We start from the raw sequence: 17,801 nt of genomic DNA, 5'->3' as shown, positions 1-17,801 counted from the left end.
CACAGACATTGAAAAACTTATGGTCTCTGGATGAGACAGTTTGGGGGGTGGGGGGATGTGCTTGGGTTGTGGGATAGATATCCTGTGAAATTGGATTGTGATGATCATTATACAACTATAGATGTGATAAATTCATTGAGTAATAAAAAAAGCACAAAAAAATAAAAATGAATAAATAAATAATAAAATAAATAAAATGAATGAAATACTGGCATTTTTAGCAACATGGATGGACCTAGAAATTATCATGCTAAGTGAATTCAGCCATACAATGAGACACCAACATCAAATGCTTTAACTGACATGTGGAATCTGAAAAGAGGACAGAATGAACTTCTTTGAACAACAGATGCTGACTCACAGACTTTGAAAAACTTATGGTCTTTGAAGGAGACAGTTTGGGGGGTGGGGGGATGCACTGGGGTTGTGGGATGGAAATGCTATAAAACTGGATTGTGATGATAATTGTACAACTACAAATGTAATAAATTCATTGAGTAATAAAAAAACAAAAATATTTAAAAAAAAAAACAAAAACAAACAAACAAAAAACACATCCTGGTACAAACTTCCAGTTATGCAATATATGCATCATAGGAATGCAACATACAGCATGTTAATGATACTGTATCACACATTTTAAAAATTGCTAAGAGTAAATCCTCAAACTTTTTTTGTTGACTTACAATGTTGTGTTAATTTCTGCTGTGCTGCAAAGTGACTGTTACACACATAACATACATTCTTTTTATATTCTTTTCCATTATGGTTTATATCAGGATACTGAATATAGTTCCTGTGCTATACAGTAGAACCTTGTTATTTATCCATTCTATATGTAATCAGTAACATCTACTAACCCCAAAACACCCCACCCTCACCTCCTTCCCCTTTGGCAACCACAAGTCTGTTTTCTGTGTCTATGAGTCTGTTTCTGTTTTGCAGATAGGTTCATTTGTTTCATATTTTAGATTCCACATATAAGTGCTGTCATATGGTATTTGTCTTTCTCTTTCTGACTTACTTCACTTAGTATGATATCCTTAGATCCATTCATGTTGGTGCAAATGGCATTATTTTGTTCTGTTTTGTGGATGAATTGTATCCCTTTGTATATATGTACCACATCTTTCTCCATTCACCTGTCTTTGGACATTTAGTTTGTTTCCAAATCTTGGCTACGTGTGAACAGTGCTGCTGTGAACATAGCAGTGCATGTATCTTTTTGAATTACAGTTTTGTCCTGATATATGCCCAGGAGGGAGATTACTGGATCATATGGTAATTCTATTTTTAGTTTTCCGAGGTACCCCATAATGTTTTCCATAGTGTCTGCACTAACTTACATTCCCACTAAGAGTGTAGGGGGTTCCCTTTACTTCACAACTTCTCCGGAATTTGTTATTTGTAGACTTTTTAATGATGGCCATTCTGACCGGTGTGATGTGGTACCTCATTATAGTTTTGATTTGCATTTAAGAGAGTAAATGCTAAAATCTCTCATCACAACAAAAATTTTTTGTAACTACATATGATGATGGATGTTAACTAGACATTGTAGTGATCACTGCAATATATACAAATATTGAATCAGTATGGTAAACCTGAAACTTACATAACATGTCAATTACACTTCAGTGAAAAAAAAAAGTACACGAAAGACATACTGAATTCAGATGAAATGATAAAATATCTCAGACTTGCAGCAAAATAATACAGTGAGGGAAATAGGGAGTGAATTAAAGCACGAGTCAATACTTATTAGTGTAGAGTTAAGGGTACATTAGGTTTCAATACACTATTCTCTCTATTTCAGCATAAATTTGAAGTTTTTCATAATTTAAAAAGGTTTATAAATTATACCTAGAGAATGCTAAATTCTAATTCAGCTAAACAAGTTTCTATTGAGCATCTGCTGCAACCTAAGTACTCTGCTGTGCTTTGTCTACTGCCTTGATAACAACAAAATACACAATTGATATTCAAATGACCAAAATGCAGTTCCTTGGATCCTAATTTACTCCCACGGAGTGGTTCCATAAACTGCTAAGAACCGAGTCCTTGACTTCTTCACAATTGAAGGCAGTGCTTTCTCATTCCCAGAACTGCCCTTTAAAACTCTAAAGCCAACATCTTTAGTTACACTGAAAGCCAATAGGTAACTTATGAAGTTTATAGCTCAGCTCATTGCATATGAAGTGATCCATTCATGATGCTGGTAATATCAACACGGAACATGCCTGATATTCAAAATTCAATAGGCACATTATATAATGGAGTTCTACTTTGTAATGAGACTGTTGCACTTTATCAACGTAGGCGACAACTATTACCTATGGATCATAAAATCAAGAAATTAATATGTGCAGTAAGCTGGGGATTTCCATTTTATATTAACTTGAGGAACTGTACTGCATTCTTCCCATAACAGAGTCCACTTGTCCATTTTACCAGTCTTAGAGATAAATTCATTTCTGATTGATAAGAATTCAAAGGATGTAGAATTTCCCTGAAGTCTTTTGAGGATATGACTAACACATACCTTTGCCTCAATAAACAATCCCAGGTTTATTGCTATTATACGCCCCCAAAACTAGGGCATAAAACTAGGGGCATCAAACCCTAACCCTAACCCTAACCCGTATAATAATTTGTTGATCTGTATAATCATCACTCATTTGTTTCTAAGAATCTGTTACTTTTCACTATGAGCAAACTGATAGTTCAAATCACAGAGATCTCTTTTTCTTGTCCTGTGGGCCAAGTGGGGAGAAGAAAAGTTTTTCTCCCTGCCAGATTTTACAATAGGACTGAGCCTGAGCTGAATAACACAGAAGCCTCTTGGAGATGGGCTCCAGGCTCTAGCCACATGGGAAGAAGTGCAGTCATTCATGATTTAGACTACAGGGGGCGATGATTCTGAAGGAATGGAGAATGGCTTGTTGGGCACATCCCAGAGAAATACTGCCTAGTGAAGTCTACCCTTCTACTGATCTACAGACCTTTTGGAGCTACAATCCAGGAAACTAGGAAGCTGCCAGTGTAGACACCAAACCCACCTGGCCTGCCTCTCCAGCTCCCGAAGAGAGAATAAGGTCTATTAAAAATGAACCCCCAGGAGTTCCCATCGTGGCACAGAGGAAACGAATCTAAGAACCATGAGGTTGCAGGTTTGATCCCTGGCCCTGCTCAGTGGGTTAAGGATCTGGGGTTTCCGTGAACTGTGGTATAGGTAACAGACACGGCTCGGATCTGGCATTGCTGTGGCTGTGGTGTAGGCCGGTGGCTGCAGCTCCGATTAGAACCCTAGCCTGGGAGCCTCCATATACCATGAGTAGGACCCCAAAAAGCCAAAAAAAAAAAAACCCAAATGTGAGTGGCATATTGGTAACTCTAAAATGTACCTTACAAAGTCCAACATCCATTCATGATCAAGACCCTCGCCAAAGTGGGTATAGAGGGAACATTCCTGAATATAATCAAAGCCATTTATGATAAACCCACAGCAAATATAATACTCAATGGGGAAAAACTGAAAGCCTTCTCACTCAAATCTGGAACAAGACAGGGATGCCCACTCTCACCACTGCTCTTCAACATAGTTTTCGAAGTCCTAGCCACAGCAATTAGACAAACAAAAGAAATAAAAGGCATCCATATAGGAACAGAAGAGATCAAACTGTCACTGTATGCAGATGACATGATACTATACATAGAAAACCCTAAGGACTCAACCCCAAAACTGCTTGAACTGATTCATAAATTCAGCAAAGTAGCAGGATATAAGATGAACATTCTGAAGTCAGTTGCATTTCTGTATACCAGCAATGAAATATTAGAAAAGGAATACAAAAATACGATACCTTTTAAAATTGCACCTCACAAAATCAAATACCTCGGAATACACCTGACCAAGGAGGTAAAGGACCTATATGCCGAGAACTATAAAACTTTAATCAAAGAAATCAAAGAAGATGTAAAGAAATGGAAAGATATTCCATGTTCCTGGATTGGGAAAATCAATATTGTAAAAATGGCCATACTACCCAAAGCAATCTACAGATTCAATGCAATCCCTATCCAATTACCCATGACATTTTTCACAGAACTAGAACAAACAATCCAAACATTTATATGGAACCACAAAAGACCCAGAATCACCAAAGCAATCCTGAGAAACAAAAACCAAGCAGGAGGCATCACTCTCCCAGACTTCAAGAAATACTACAAAGCCACAGTCATCAAAACAGTGTGGTACTGGGATCAAAACAGACAGACAGACCAATGGAACAGAATAGAGAATCCAGAAATAAACCCTGACACCTATGGTCAGTTAATCTTTGACAAGGGAGGCAAGAACATAAAATGGGAAAAAGAAAGTCTATTCAGCAAGCATTGCTGGGAAACCTGGACAGCTGCATGCAAAGCAATGAAACTAGAACACACCCTCACACCATGCACAAAAATAAACTCAAAATGGCTGACAGACTTAAATATACGACAGGACACCATCAAACTCCTAGAAGAAAACCTAGGCAAAACACTCTCTGACATCAACATCATGAATATTTTCTCAGGTCAGTCTCCCAAAGCAATCGAAATTAGAGCAAAAATAAACCCATGGGACCTCATCAAACTGAAAAGCTTTTGCACAGCAAAGGAAACCAAAAAGAAAACAAAAAGACAACTTACAGAATGGGAGAAAATAGTGTCAAATGATGCAACCGACAAGGGCTTAATCTCTAGAATATATAAACAACTTATACAACCCAACAGCAAAAAAGCCAATCAACCAATGGAAAAATGGGCACAAGACCTGAATAGACATTTCTCCAAAGAAGATATACAGATGGCCAACAAACACATGAAAAAATGCTCAACATCACTGGTTATAAGAGAAATGCAAATCAAAACTACCATGAGATACCACCTCACACCAGTCAGAATGGCCATCATTAATAAATCCACAAATAACAAGTGCTGGAGGGGCTGTGGAGAAAAGGGAACCCTCTCGCACTGTTGGTGGGAATGTAAACTGGTACAGCCACTATGGAGAACAGTTTGGAGATACCTTAGAAATCTATACATAGAACTTCCATATGACCCTGCAATCCCACTCTTGGGCATCTATCCGGACAAAACTCTACTTAAAAGAGACACATGCACCCGCATGTTCATTGCAGCACTATTCACAATAGCCAGGATATGGAAACAACCCAAATGTCCATCGACAGATGATTGGATTCGGAAGAGGTGGTATATATACACAATGGAATACTACTCAGCCATAAAAAAGAATGACATAATGCCATTTGCAGCAACATGGATGGAGCTAGAGAATCTCATACTGAGTGAAGTGAGCCAGAAAGACAAAGACAAATACCATATGATATCACTTATAACTGGAATCTAATATCCAGCACAAATGAACATCTCCTCAGAAAAGAAAATCATGGACTTGGAGAAGAGACTTGTGGCTGCCTGATGGGAGGGGGAGGGAGTGGGAGGGATCGGGAGCTTGGGCTTATCAGACACAACTTGGAATAGACTTACAAGGAGATTCTGCTGACTAGCATTGAGAACTTTGTCTAGATACTCATGTTGCAACAGAAGAAAGGGTGGGGGGAAAAATGTAATTGTAATGTATACATGTAAGGATAACCTGACCCCCTTGCTGTACAGTGGGAAAATAAAAAAAATTATTAAAAAAAAAATAAAATGTACCTTGATTCAAGGCCAGAGCAGGGGCATAAATAACAATTCCAGTATACAGAATCTAGGAGGAAGAAGAAAACCAAGTAAGTGGTATGAATTATGAAATAAAATAAAGATATTTCCTATAAATTTGATTATGAATTAAGACAGCAGTTTCAATATACTTCACAAAATTTGCTTATAACTTGAAAAATGTTATTTAGGTGAAGTTGACACTCCTTATCCATGTGCAGTGTCATCATAGGTTATAAAAATCTTTTATGACAAATTCTGTGTAAAAGTAATGACTACTCATGTGGTGCTTAGTGCAGATAGTCACTGATCCACCAATTCAAGTTTGAAATCCATTTTCCTAGATCTAAACAATTAGATAGAAAAAAAAGATGTAAATTTAGAAGAGGATGATCATTCATATGCTTTCACACAGTTATTAATCGCTGCATAATTAACCAAGAAAACAGTGAAAATTTTGGAAATTTGTCTTTTAAAGTTTGCATGACCACTAATTAAACAAGAATAAATTTGCCCTAAAATATCCCAAAGCCAGCAAAAATTCTAATTAATAATAATAATATCATTTATTATTTTTCATTCATCATTTAACAAATATTTATTAATCTGGGGCACAATAGTGAGAAAGACAAATTTTTTCTCAGAATATCATTTTAATTGCTCTTAACCTTTCAAACATATCCCACAGAAGCTACTTCTATGATTACTCTATAAAACATAAAAAAGTATTATGTAGTATTTGATTATTTGATTACATTGTATGAGCAATTCTATGGAAGTAAGTCCTTCAAATAGCAGATCTTAAAGCACCCCTCTTTTTTGCATGAATCATCTAGCTTTCCACCGTCGTTATTCCACCCAAGCTAAAGATTTGAAAATGTGACCACAGGCAATCTTCCTAAACATTGCCCACACTTTTTAATTTCTGTTGGGACGCAACAATGACTCAAAAAGGGTCTGATACCCCACTGTTGAATGCAAGCCTCCAGCCTCAGTTCTGTGTCAGAATTTCTATCAGACCCCAAAGGGCTCTTTCCTTTCCCATTGCAAGTGTTAAGTACTGATAAAATTTAAGCTCTGTAATTTACAAAGTTATAAAATGGAGTCAAATAATGTACAAGGCCCCCTGCACATGCTTTCTATTGGAGAAATGGAATTGTCGATAGGGATGAGAATGAAAACCGCTTCCTAGAACTCCATTATTAAACTCGTTAAAGCACTTAGCTGTCAATAGAAAGATAGCTATAAGTCATGCGACAGTGATCCTGAAAAGCCTCCAGCAGCCTAGATTAAGGATAGGGAGCGTTTTCTGTCAATGACGGCTTGGCAAATCTTTGTTTTCCACGTGTGCCAACCAGTAAATCTATACTTGCATATTCTTGAAATACTGGATTGCGTGCTTGGCTTTAAAAACTCCTCCATAGTGCACAGTTTTGTCATTTTACACTCAGTGACTGTTTCAAGTGGGTTTTACAGTTCAGTTTGTAAAAGAGGGCACTGATGCATTTTTAAAAGTAGGCTTCGAAGCAAAGAAAATTATTTCCTATTGTCTTCCTATGTCAATTAATTTTTCTTATTAAACTTATTACTCGACATGTTGCAAAAATACTAGGAAACATACAACTTGTTTCGCCTTTATTACAATTCCTAAATCAGCTACTACAGTTTCTCCAAATGTCTTTGTCATCTCAGTAATGCCCTTACTGTTGCTTGATCAAAATAGTACTCAATGTTCACTTAATTCATTCTGTTTTCCCAGGAAGTAATGTATTTGCTGCAACATTGTTTAATGACGTAAGGATTAATGTTATTTAGTGACAAGTGTTTTTCCTGTTTTGTTTCCTCCTGTTTTCCACATCTCTTTTTTATCTTTCATGTATCTACCCAATAAGCTTGGCCTAGGTGCCTTGTTTAAAAAAATTTTGGATGAAAAATGATAAAATAAATGAACTGAGAGCTACTTACCGTTTGAACAATGAAGAGGATTGTTCCACAGAGACGAACGCATTTGTTAAATCGAAGTTCTAAATACTGTTTCCAAAAAAGGAAAAATGGTTAATGTGTGAAACATCTGAACACTTTTTAAAAACCAGCAGTTTAAGAAGGAATTAGAAATTTAAAGCAACTTCATAACTAATTAGTATTCTGCATTGCCTTTTTTTTTTTCTTTTTTCTTTTTTTGGTGGCCGCACTCATGATATGCAGAAGTTACAAGGCAAGGGATCAAACCTGCACCACAGCAGTGACTCAAGCCACTTCAGTGACAACGTTAGGATCCTTAACCCACTACACCACAAAAGAATTCCTTGTATGCTGCATTTCTATTTTACTTTTATTTTTAATTACATACAGCAAAATTGACCCTTGTTTCAGAGTTCATTCAGCTCAATGGGTTTTAACACAAAACCTTCCCATTATCTCCAGAAAAACCTCTTCCTGTTGCTCTTCTGTGGTCAAAACCTTCCCCTATCCCTAAACCTTGACAATCACTGATCTGTTCTCCATCCCTACAAGTTTTGCCTTTTCCAGAATGTCTGACAAAAGGAATTACATTCTGCATTTTCAGAATGGGCAAAGGTGTTGTCCTTCCTTTTCTCTTGCTATCTACTCAATACATTTCCCTTGGTTCACTTAGGAAATTGAAATTCCCACTTCAAGTAATTGTGATGGAATTGTCCATCAAGGTGTCTGCCTCCTCGGACCACAGGGTGGTTACATGGCCCAAGTTCAGCCAATCAGTTTCTCTTCTCAATGGGCAGTTGAATCTTAGAGGCAAGATATAAAGACAGAAAATGACTGGTGCAGAACTGTCAGGGTGACCTAAAGGGGCCACCTTGGCTTCTCTCCTTTTCAGAGTCTGTTTGCTCAGCTTTTCCCTATTCTGTGAGCTACCTCCATATCCTTCCAGTAAAAATTTTCAACTTAAATCAGCCCAAGTCAGCTCCTGTTTAGAGCCAACCTTGACATCTGTGTTTACCTAATAATATACAAGCATACCTCGTTTTACTGCACGTCGCTTTATGTGCCTCACAGGTACTGCATTTTTTACAAGTGGAAGGTTAGGGGTAATCTTGCATCGAGCAAGTCTGTTGGTGCCATTTTTCTGAAAGCATGTGCTCACTTCATGTTTTTGTGTCACATTTTAGTAATTCTCACAATATTTCAAACTTTTACATTATTATTTTATTGTTATGGTGACCTGTGATCAGTGATCTCTGATGCTATTGCAAAAAATCATAACTGGCTGAAGGCTATGATAATGGTTAGCATTTTTAGCAGTATTTATTTTTTTAATTAAGGTATTACATTGTTTTTAGACATAGAGCTATTGTACACTTTATAGACTACAACATAGTCTATTTTGGGAAAACCAAAAAATGTGTGTGACTTTGCTTTATTGAAATACTCCCTTTATTGAGATAGTCTAGAACCAAATCTACCATATCTCTGAGGTATGCCAGTAGTGTGCCTATCTCATATGTTATATATCATAATGTATTACAGAGTTAGAATCCTAGGATTTCAGAGCTGGAAGAAAGCTGGTGTTCAAGACATTCTTTAACTTGAGTTCCCTGGTAGCAAACTTAAATATGTAGAGAGGATTTTAAGGCTATCAATAGTCTTTCCATACAGCAGGAAAAGAGAGGAAGGAAAAACTGACATTAGGTAAATGTCAGAGGAAAAGACACCAGATATTTTGCTTCAGAATCACAGCTAACATTTACAGAGTATTTGCTGCATGCACTGTCTTCCCAACAACTCCCTGAGGCAGTTACTACACATAAGTTCATGTTACAGAAGAGGACACTGGGGCTCAGAAATAACACCACAGCTGCAATCTAATAACTGCTGGAGGCACAGTGCAAATCTAGGACCATTTGATGGCAAAATCTGTGCACATAACCACTATGTCATTTGAAATAACAAGTAAACTGATCATGTGTCTAAGAGTCATCAGGGTGAATGAGTGGCACTTACACACAGTAGGACCTCCAAAGATAATTGCTGAGTAAAAAATATACAGCGCAGTGTAGTACACTGGGGGAAGACTTCCAGCCCTTGTTCCAGTCTCAGGCTTGACTCCACGAGCTTGCAGTAGTCACTCAATATCTCAATTTCCTCCTTTGGAAAATGTAGATCATAGTAATAATTCTTTCCTCTCTAACTTGGCAGGGTTTTGGAGACTACCAAATGATGTAAATAGATGGGGAAGTGTCATAAACCGTTCACTTAAAAGTAAGACATTATAGAGCTGGTGTCCAAATCCACGGGCCTTGAGAATTTGAATCTCAGTGAAGCATTTGTGTCAAAATCATCCAAGAATATTTTGAAAGACTTTTTAGAAGACTGGAGAAGTGTATTGAAGCCTGGAAACAGGGCAGTGTTATTTCTTCTGAGTTGTTTTAGTGAAACACTATTAAGAATAAATGTACATGAGGGAGTTCCCGTCATGGCTCAGGGGAAACGAATCTGACTAGGAACCATGAGGTTTCAGGTTCTATCCCTGGCCTTGCTCAGTGGGTTAAGGATCTGGCATTGCGGTGAGCTGTGGTGTAGGTTGCAGATGCGGCTTGGATCCCGAGTTACTGTGGCTGTGGTGTTGGCTGGCAGCTACAGCTCCGATTAGACTCCTAGCCTGGGAACCTCCATATGCCGTGGGTGTAGCCCTAAAAAAGGCAAAAAAAGACAATAACTAACTAAATAAATAAATGAACACGAATTGACGAAGAAGTCTTTGCCTTTTCTAGGTACATGTATCCAAATTGCTGGAGACTAAAGAAAACTGAAGAGAAAAATGTGATGGAGGTAAGAATGTGTAGCAAGCTGAACCATATATATATATATATATATATACACACACACACACACAAACACATACACACACAGAGACATATATATATGTATACATATACATAAATATTTTTTTTCCCTTCACAAAAAACTAACTCAAGACAGAACCAAAAAGTCTATCACTATCTCAGTGCTGAATGAAAAAAGTACACAACCTAAAAGTTGAGAATTATGTTTTACTCTGAAGCCTTACTGAGGACTATAGCCCAAGACGGCAGCCTCTCAGATAGCTCTGAGGGACTTTTCCAAAGAGATAAGGGAGGAGCCAGGATATGTAGGCGTATTTACTAGGAGACAAAAACATGTAGTCGAGGAGTTCCCACTGTGGCACTGTGGGTTAAGAATCTGACTGCAATGACGAGGGTCACTGCAGAGATGTGGGTTCGATCACCGACCAGGCACAGTGGGTTAAAGAAAGGATCCCTAAATATCTGTCAACAGAGGACGGACTGGATAAAGAAGATATGGTACATATACACAATGGAATATTATTCAGCCATAAAAAGAATGAAATAATGCGATTTCCAGCAACATGAATGGATGGACCTAGAAATTATCATACTAAATGAAGTAGGTTAAACAGAGAAAGACAATATCATATGAGATCACTAATACATGGGATCTAACAAAAAATGATACGAAAGAACTTAGGAAACAAAAACAGACTCAAAGATTTTGAAGCCAAATTTATGGTTACCAAAAGGTAAATGTGAGGCAGGAGAGATAAATTAGGGGGTTGGGATTGTCATATACACAGGAATATGTATGAAATACATAGGTAACAAAGACCTACTATATAGCACAGGGTAATCTACCCAATACTGTGTACTAACCTATATGGGAAAATAATCTGAAAAGGAATATATATATATATATATATCTGATTTACTTTGCTGTACACCTGAAACTAACACAACTTTCTGAGACTATACTCCAATAAAATTTATTTTAAAAAACTGTAAAAGGCGGGGTGGTGAAGGATACCATGTTGTCATAGCTGTTGCTCAGCAGGTTCAATCCCTGGCCCAGGGAACTTTCATATGCCACGAGGGCAGCCACCAAAAAAACAAAATACAAAAAAAAGCCCATGTAGTTGGACATCAAAAGATGACTGCTAATCATAAAATCTAGACATCTCAGGTTGATGATTTTAGTGCTCTTCTATGTATGTGGAGACCCAAGAGTCTGGTCTTATTGAAATCCTTCTTTTCATATGCATCTTAACTAATAGGGCCAGTATCCTATTTTTTCTCCATCCTGAAATCCCTCAGGAAACACCACAGGATGGGGAGGTGGCTATAGTGGCTGATGGCTTTCTGGCCACAACATCCTTTGTTTACTGAAATGGCAGAGACATTCTTTGCCCACATCAGCTACTAGGTTACTAAAGAAATATCTAAAGACCAAGTCACTGATCAGTAAGCTCAGAGAAATCCCAGGATTTCTAGACAAAACTATAGAATAATAGGTGCCTATGTACCCAAGTAGGACCTTATCGGGCCTTCCTGGGACAGGCTCCTGCCCCATGTCCTTTGCCTGCCTCTTGTTTGTAGAAAGGCTGTAGTCTCCCAAGCCTCCCCTGAGTCACTAAAGCCTGGCTCAAGAATTAGTGATTTAAAGTATGCGAACATGTAGTGACAAAAGCAGCCGTCAGGCCAGGAGAATTGGCAACAATTTGAACAGTAAATCAGCCATATGGTAGTCACAGAATCTTTAGTTCCTCCCTGAAGTACCTACATAACAGCATCTGCCACATATTTCCTGAGTTGTTTTACAGATGCTAAAACCTCCACCAAATGGAAAAAGTTAACTACCTAATAACCATGAACAAGTAGCCCCCAGAACTACTGGAGCCTGAGGATCAACAATGTTAACCACGAATGACAAAAAAAAAAAGGAGAGAGGGAGTCTGGAAAACTTAATTCAAACAGATTTTGCTGGAGCCAGAAAGGTCCTAAAGAAATGATGAATGCCATTGGGTTCCTGCAGGATATTTCTCCTCTGTAGGTCTGGGAGTTCCTAAACACCTATCAGTACTAAACCTTGAAGAAAGTGATAAATAGATATCAAAAATTCTTCTGAACAACAAACTATAGCTAACAAGCCATAAATAGGGAGAAATTTCACACTCAAGCAAGAATGCCAGGGTATCTCAATGCTGGACTTCTTATTCTGTATAGTTGGCTCTGCCTCTCAGCATAAAACAAACAAAATATGCCACAAGAAAGTGTTTTCCATGACCAGCTGCTAGGGTAACATGTTACCTAACTTCTCTGTCCCCGGTTGCCTAGTATCCCCCGTTGTGGTCACCCCCAGTGTCCTGCACCACTTCCCTTTCCCCTGCTGTCTCCTAAGCTCTGCCTGGGGTTATAACACTCAGGGAAGCCTTCAGAAACTGCCAGTATGCACCACCACACAGCTTCTAGGCATGTGTCCACTTTGCTTCACGCTCTCTTGTGTAGCTTAACTTACTCTGAATGTCTCTGTCTACAAAATGGAGCTCCCACAGTACCTCCTTCATACGGATTATTTTGAGTACTGGCTGAGATGATGTATATAAATCAGGCAGCCCAGTGCTCAACATTTATTTAAACCTTCAGTAAACAACAGCTCTTTGCCACTTTTCACTGGGATCCTGCTAACTTAGAGTCCACCATTGCAAATGTATGGAAATTCTGTTTCTGGTTGAGTTGTTGTTGCTGCTCCAAAGAGGCACAGGTCAGTGATTACGAGAGGAGCATTCATCTATGGGGACTGAAGTCCTCTTGCCAGGTCCTTTCTGGGTTTTGAAGTTGGTTAACTACAGATCAGAGTTCAAAATGCCTACAGATCTCAATCAGGTAAAATACACGAGTGGATCAGCCAGGCAACCACCTAGTGAGGTTGAAATATTCCTTAATGGAATATTCTTATTCCATTAAGAAATAAGTTATTTTACATCCCCTTGAAAACATGAACTCCTTCACCTTGATCCATATTCCTTTTTGCATTTTTTTGGGGGGGAGGGAAGGGGGGCAGGCCCATAGCATGTGGAAGTTCCTGGGCCAGCGATCAAACCTGAGCCACTGCAGTGACAATGCCAGACCCTTAGCCCGCTGTGCCACAGAAGAACTCCCTTTTGCATTTTTGACAAAGACTTAAGCGCAGAGAGATTTCTCTATCATAAGAAAGTAACCATGCAGATACAATGATGCATAGAAATTAATAGGGAGTGAGAGCAAAGGCTGTAAACTGGGGTTCCTGTGGCCACAAGGAATGTGAGCCTCGTGTTGCCAGTCTTCTAAGTTCCAAAAGAAGCAGAATCTAGAATTTTACTGAATTTCTCATCATTAAAGCTAAATTAGGGGTTTTATTTTGTTTTCAAAATACTATAATGGTAAAAACAAACAAACAAACACCTCAAAGACTGAGTTTGGCCTGGGGCAGTCAATTTGTCACCTATGAACAAAACAAAAAAGTTCCATTCTGCTCACTTCTGGGGTGATGACTAAACTCTTCCAAACGCAATGACTCGAGGGCAAAGAAGGCAATGCCGCCCCGTGGGCACCTCACCCTGGTGACATCACTAGAGCCCAGGCAGTTTGTCATCAACATTTGTGCCATCGGGCCCCATCCCCAGCACCAGTTAAACCAACCTCACTCAGAAACCACCTTCGAGTGGCTCTGGGTTGGGGCAAACACTACATAAACTCAGGACAGAGGTGGCTGCTGAGAATGAGACTCGGAATCCTCTGGATAATGGTGTATTAGAGAGAACACTTGGGCAGGTTTGTCTGTGGACCTCATAGAATGAGCCCGACCACTCCCCTGAACTTTTATTTCCCCTGACATTTGAATTCAATAGCTCTTTAAACTAAACCAAACATTCACACTATCTTTGCAAAGCCCTTTCCCGCAGACATCTTGAGAAAACCTATAACCCGTGGACCCATGCGACGGGAAAGACAGTTTTCCTTAATCATCTCTCTCTTTCCACATAGACAGAAGGCAGAGAGCTGTGTAAGAACTTTGCAGCCAAATATTCCTAGTGATCTCCAGGGAACCACCCCTCCCTCCAATACCCAGTACCTATGGCCAACATTTATTCAGCCCTTACCTTGTGCCAGGCACTATTCTATTTTTGTTGTTGTTGTTGTTGTTGTTGTTGTTGCTATTTCTTGGGCCGCTCCCGTGGCATATGGAGGTTCCCAGGCTAGGGGTTGAATCGGAGCTGTAGCCACCGGCCTACACCAGAGCCACAGCAACGTGGGATCCGAGCCGCGTCTGCAACCTACACCACAGCTCGCGGCAACGCCGGATCGTTAACCCACTGAGCAAGGGCAGGGACCGAACCCACAACCTCATGGTTCCTAGTCGGATTCGTTAACCACTGCGCCACGACGGGAACTCCCAGGCATTATTCTAAATGCTATCCTTGCATCATCTCATTTAATCCTCCCAACAACCAGATGAGATAGTTGGTATTATTATCCCCATTCTGAGATGAAAAAATAGGCACCAAAGGTTAAATAAGTCACCAAGGTTACCCAGTTTGTAATGGAGGAATTCAGTCTCAAATGCAGGAGCTGGGACAAGAGACACAGCATCTTAACCATGTGTGTTTTTGCCTCTCTGGAAGGAGGGGAGAGCACAGTCCTTTCCCTGCAACCCCAAAAAGTGAGTGGAGCCTGAGGACCTGGAAGGAGGGGATTCATTTCAAGCAGGAAGAGCTGAAACTTAAAAGACTTACTCTCCCTCAGGGCGATACATTTTTAACAGTCTTGTCCCTTGATTTGGAATCAAAGATGTTAAAATAGAAAGGCCTTTGCGAGCACGAGTCCAAATAACTCTTTATTCTGGGAGCCTCTCTTTTCCACCCAGCTCATGAGAGTTAGTCCCAAGATGTTTTTTCCTTTACAGGACACCTCTCCCCAAAAGAGGAGGGCGAGTAAAGTGATGAACCCAGACAGGGAGAGACTTGGACGTGGTAGTGAGTCTGCCCCCAGGAAAAGCCCTCCGGGAGCCTGAAAAGTCCTCCCCTCATGCCATCACCTCTCCCCGAGCCCTCCCTCCTCCTTTACCTCGTAGGTGCTGGTAATTCCCAGTTTATAAAACACTGGGAGGAAGACCTCCGCGCTGAGGACCACCACAAAGAAGTAGGTAATGGCAAAGATGCTGAATATGGCCCCAAAACGATAGACCTCGGCGGGGGTGCCTAGGACGGTGACGGCCGACATAAAGCTGGCGGTGAGGGACATCGCCACGGGCATGGCGGTCATCCTGCGGCCGCCCATCAAGAAGTCCTTGGAGGTCTGCTGGCCGCCCCCCGCGAAGGCGTAGTAGATGCCAATGACCGCCGAGATGAGCAGCATCGCGGCGAACACGACGTAGTCCCACACCAAGAAGGTGCCGATGCCCCGCGGGGCGTCCATGGCCGCACGGTCTTCGGGGCCCTGAGCGCAAAGTGGCGGCCCCGCGGCGCGAGCTGGAGCTTCACCTGCGCGCCAGGTGCTCACTTCTTATTCCCTGAGCCGCGCGCGGCGGGCGTGGCGCCCCGCGGGGATTAGAGGCGTCTGGCCGGTGTCAGTCTCCGCCGCCTCCCAGCGCCCGGCGAAGGGGAAAGAAGGGGACGCGCTGGCAGCAGCCTCTGCGCCCACCGAAGCCAAAAGAGCCCCTCACGATGGGACTTCGGCGACCGCCCGGTAATGCCACGCTGAGCTCTCAGCAGGTGCCAGGCCGGGCGGGGTTGCCGGTTGGATAAAGGAGCGCGGCGTACACCTGGGCAGGTGAGCTACTGGAGCTCCCAGCTATCTCTGGCGAATCCACAGGGAGCGCTCAGCGAAACTTTTATCAAGTGGCACCCAAGGGGACGCACCATTTAAATAAGCAGGTGACCTATGGGGGCGTGCGATCGAAGGGCAATGTATCGCCTTTACTTTTGGCTTTGCAGTTCAACAGACCGGGTCCTTGTGGGAAGACACACCTGGAGTTTTAGATTGTTTTCTTTGATAAATTAACGGGCAATAGGGGAAAATGCGCCGTGAGCTGAGGTCCCAGTCCTTAAGCAAGTAAGCAGTTATAAAGGAGAGCAAGAAGTCTGTGCTATTGCTTGCCTGCATTTTCATTTCAACGATTTTGATCCTCAACAGTCTCTTCTACAAATGATAGTTGCTATAATATTAATGATGCATACTATTTAATGAGCCTTACCATGTGACATAAAACCTGCTGGGCACCTTATACATGAACTAGTGTCATCCTTACTCTTACCTTTGATATAGGAATCATCTCCGTTTTTCAAAGGTTAAAACACTTGACAAAGGAAATGGTGGAGATTAAGATTTTAAATCCAGGTCTGTTATCAGAGTTTGTTCTCTTAATCACAATGCTATGTACACTAAAATGAAGCCACTTGAAAGCATGTCAAATGCAAGATCATCTCCAGTATTAGCACTTAGGACCTATTTTAAATGTCTTGCCTGGAAATATTACTAACAACACGAGTCACACCTGAAGAGTAATGTGACTCTCAGGTTTTTCTTCTAAAGTTAGACCCTTCAGCCAAATAGGCCCTGGCATAGATCTATTTCAAGCCACCCTTGTTCATTTTTGTATAACTCTATTATTTATCAGTTGATCCTGGGTAAACAATCCACAGAATGCATTTAGCTCAGGCTAGTCTGTGAAGAAAGCTATATCAGATTTTAGTATTTTATTTTATTTTTGGTAAACTGGCATTATTTGTATAACACGTTTGAAAGGAAATAAAGAAGGAAATAGAAGCTAAATCCAGGTAATTCAATTATTTAAACAACAGTGTGGTTTGAATTGTGTCCCAACTGTGTGAAATTTATTATATTTGTATTTCTTATGACTCTCTTGGACAGAGATGGTATTTTCTTCTGCTGTCGCTGCCTGGTGCTCCAACTCTTGGCATGAAACAGCATGGTGGCACAGCATGGTTCCTGCTGCAGCACAGCAGGTTAAGGATCCAGAGTTGTCTCTGTGGTGGCACAAGTTCAATCCCCCGCCCTGTGCAGCGAGTTAAGGATCTGGCATCACCACACCTTTGGTATAGATTGCAACTGCAGATGGGATTTCATTCCTGGCCCAGGAACTTCCATATGCCATGTGTGTGGCCCAAACAACGACGATGACAACAACAACAACAACAAAACATCGTAAAAGTTATAGCATCCACTGCATCTGGGGTTCTTCTGTCTTCATCCAAACTATAGTGCTTC

The 17,801-nt window shown here is 40.6% G+C and overlaps 1 protein-coding gene across 1 annotated transcript in view; it reads right to left on the bottom strand.

Moving 5' to 3' along the window:
- SLC5A8 (solute carrier family 5 member 8) overlaps positions 1 to 16,406 on the bottom strand; it is a 55,309-nt gene extending 38,903 nt beyond the window's left edge. The window contains exons 1-3 of the mRNA XM_047788187.1: positions 15,639 to 16,406; positions 7,693 to 7,758; positions 5,725 to 5,776 (exon numbers count right to left, since the gene is read on the bottom strand). Coding sequence (XP_047644143.1) covers positions 5,725 to 5,776; positions 7,693 to 7,758; positions 15,639 to 15,989 — 469 coding nt within the window. The 5' untranslated portion in view covers positions 15,990 to 16,406. The remainder of the gene's footprint in view (positions 1 to 5,724; positions 5,777 to 7,692; positions 7,759 to 15,638) is intronic.
- Positions 16,407 to 17,801: the final 1,395 nt, after the last annotated feature.

This window comes from Phacochoerus africanus, chromosome 7, assembly GCF_016906955.1.
Source record: "Phacochoerus africanus isolate WHEZ1 chromosome 7, ROS_Pafr_v1, whole genome shotgun sequence".
NCBI classification, from domain to species: domain Eukaryota; kingdom Metazoa; phylum Chordata; class Mammalia; order Artiodactyla; family Suidae; genus Phacochoerus; species Phacochoerus africanus.
Note: the sequence above shows the minus strand (reverse complement) of the source record. Positions and strands in the feature narration are given on the sequence as shown.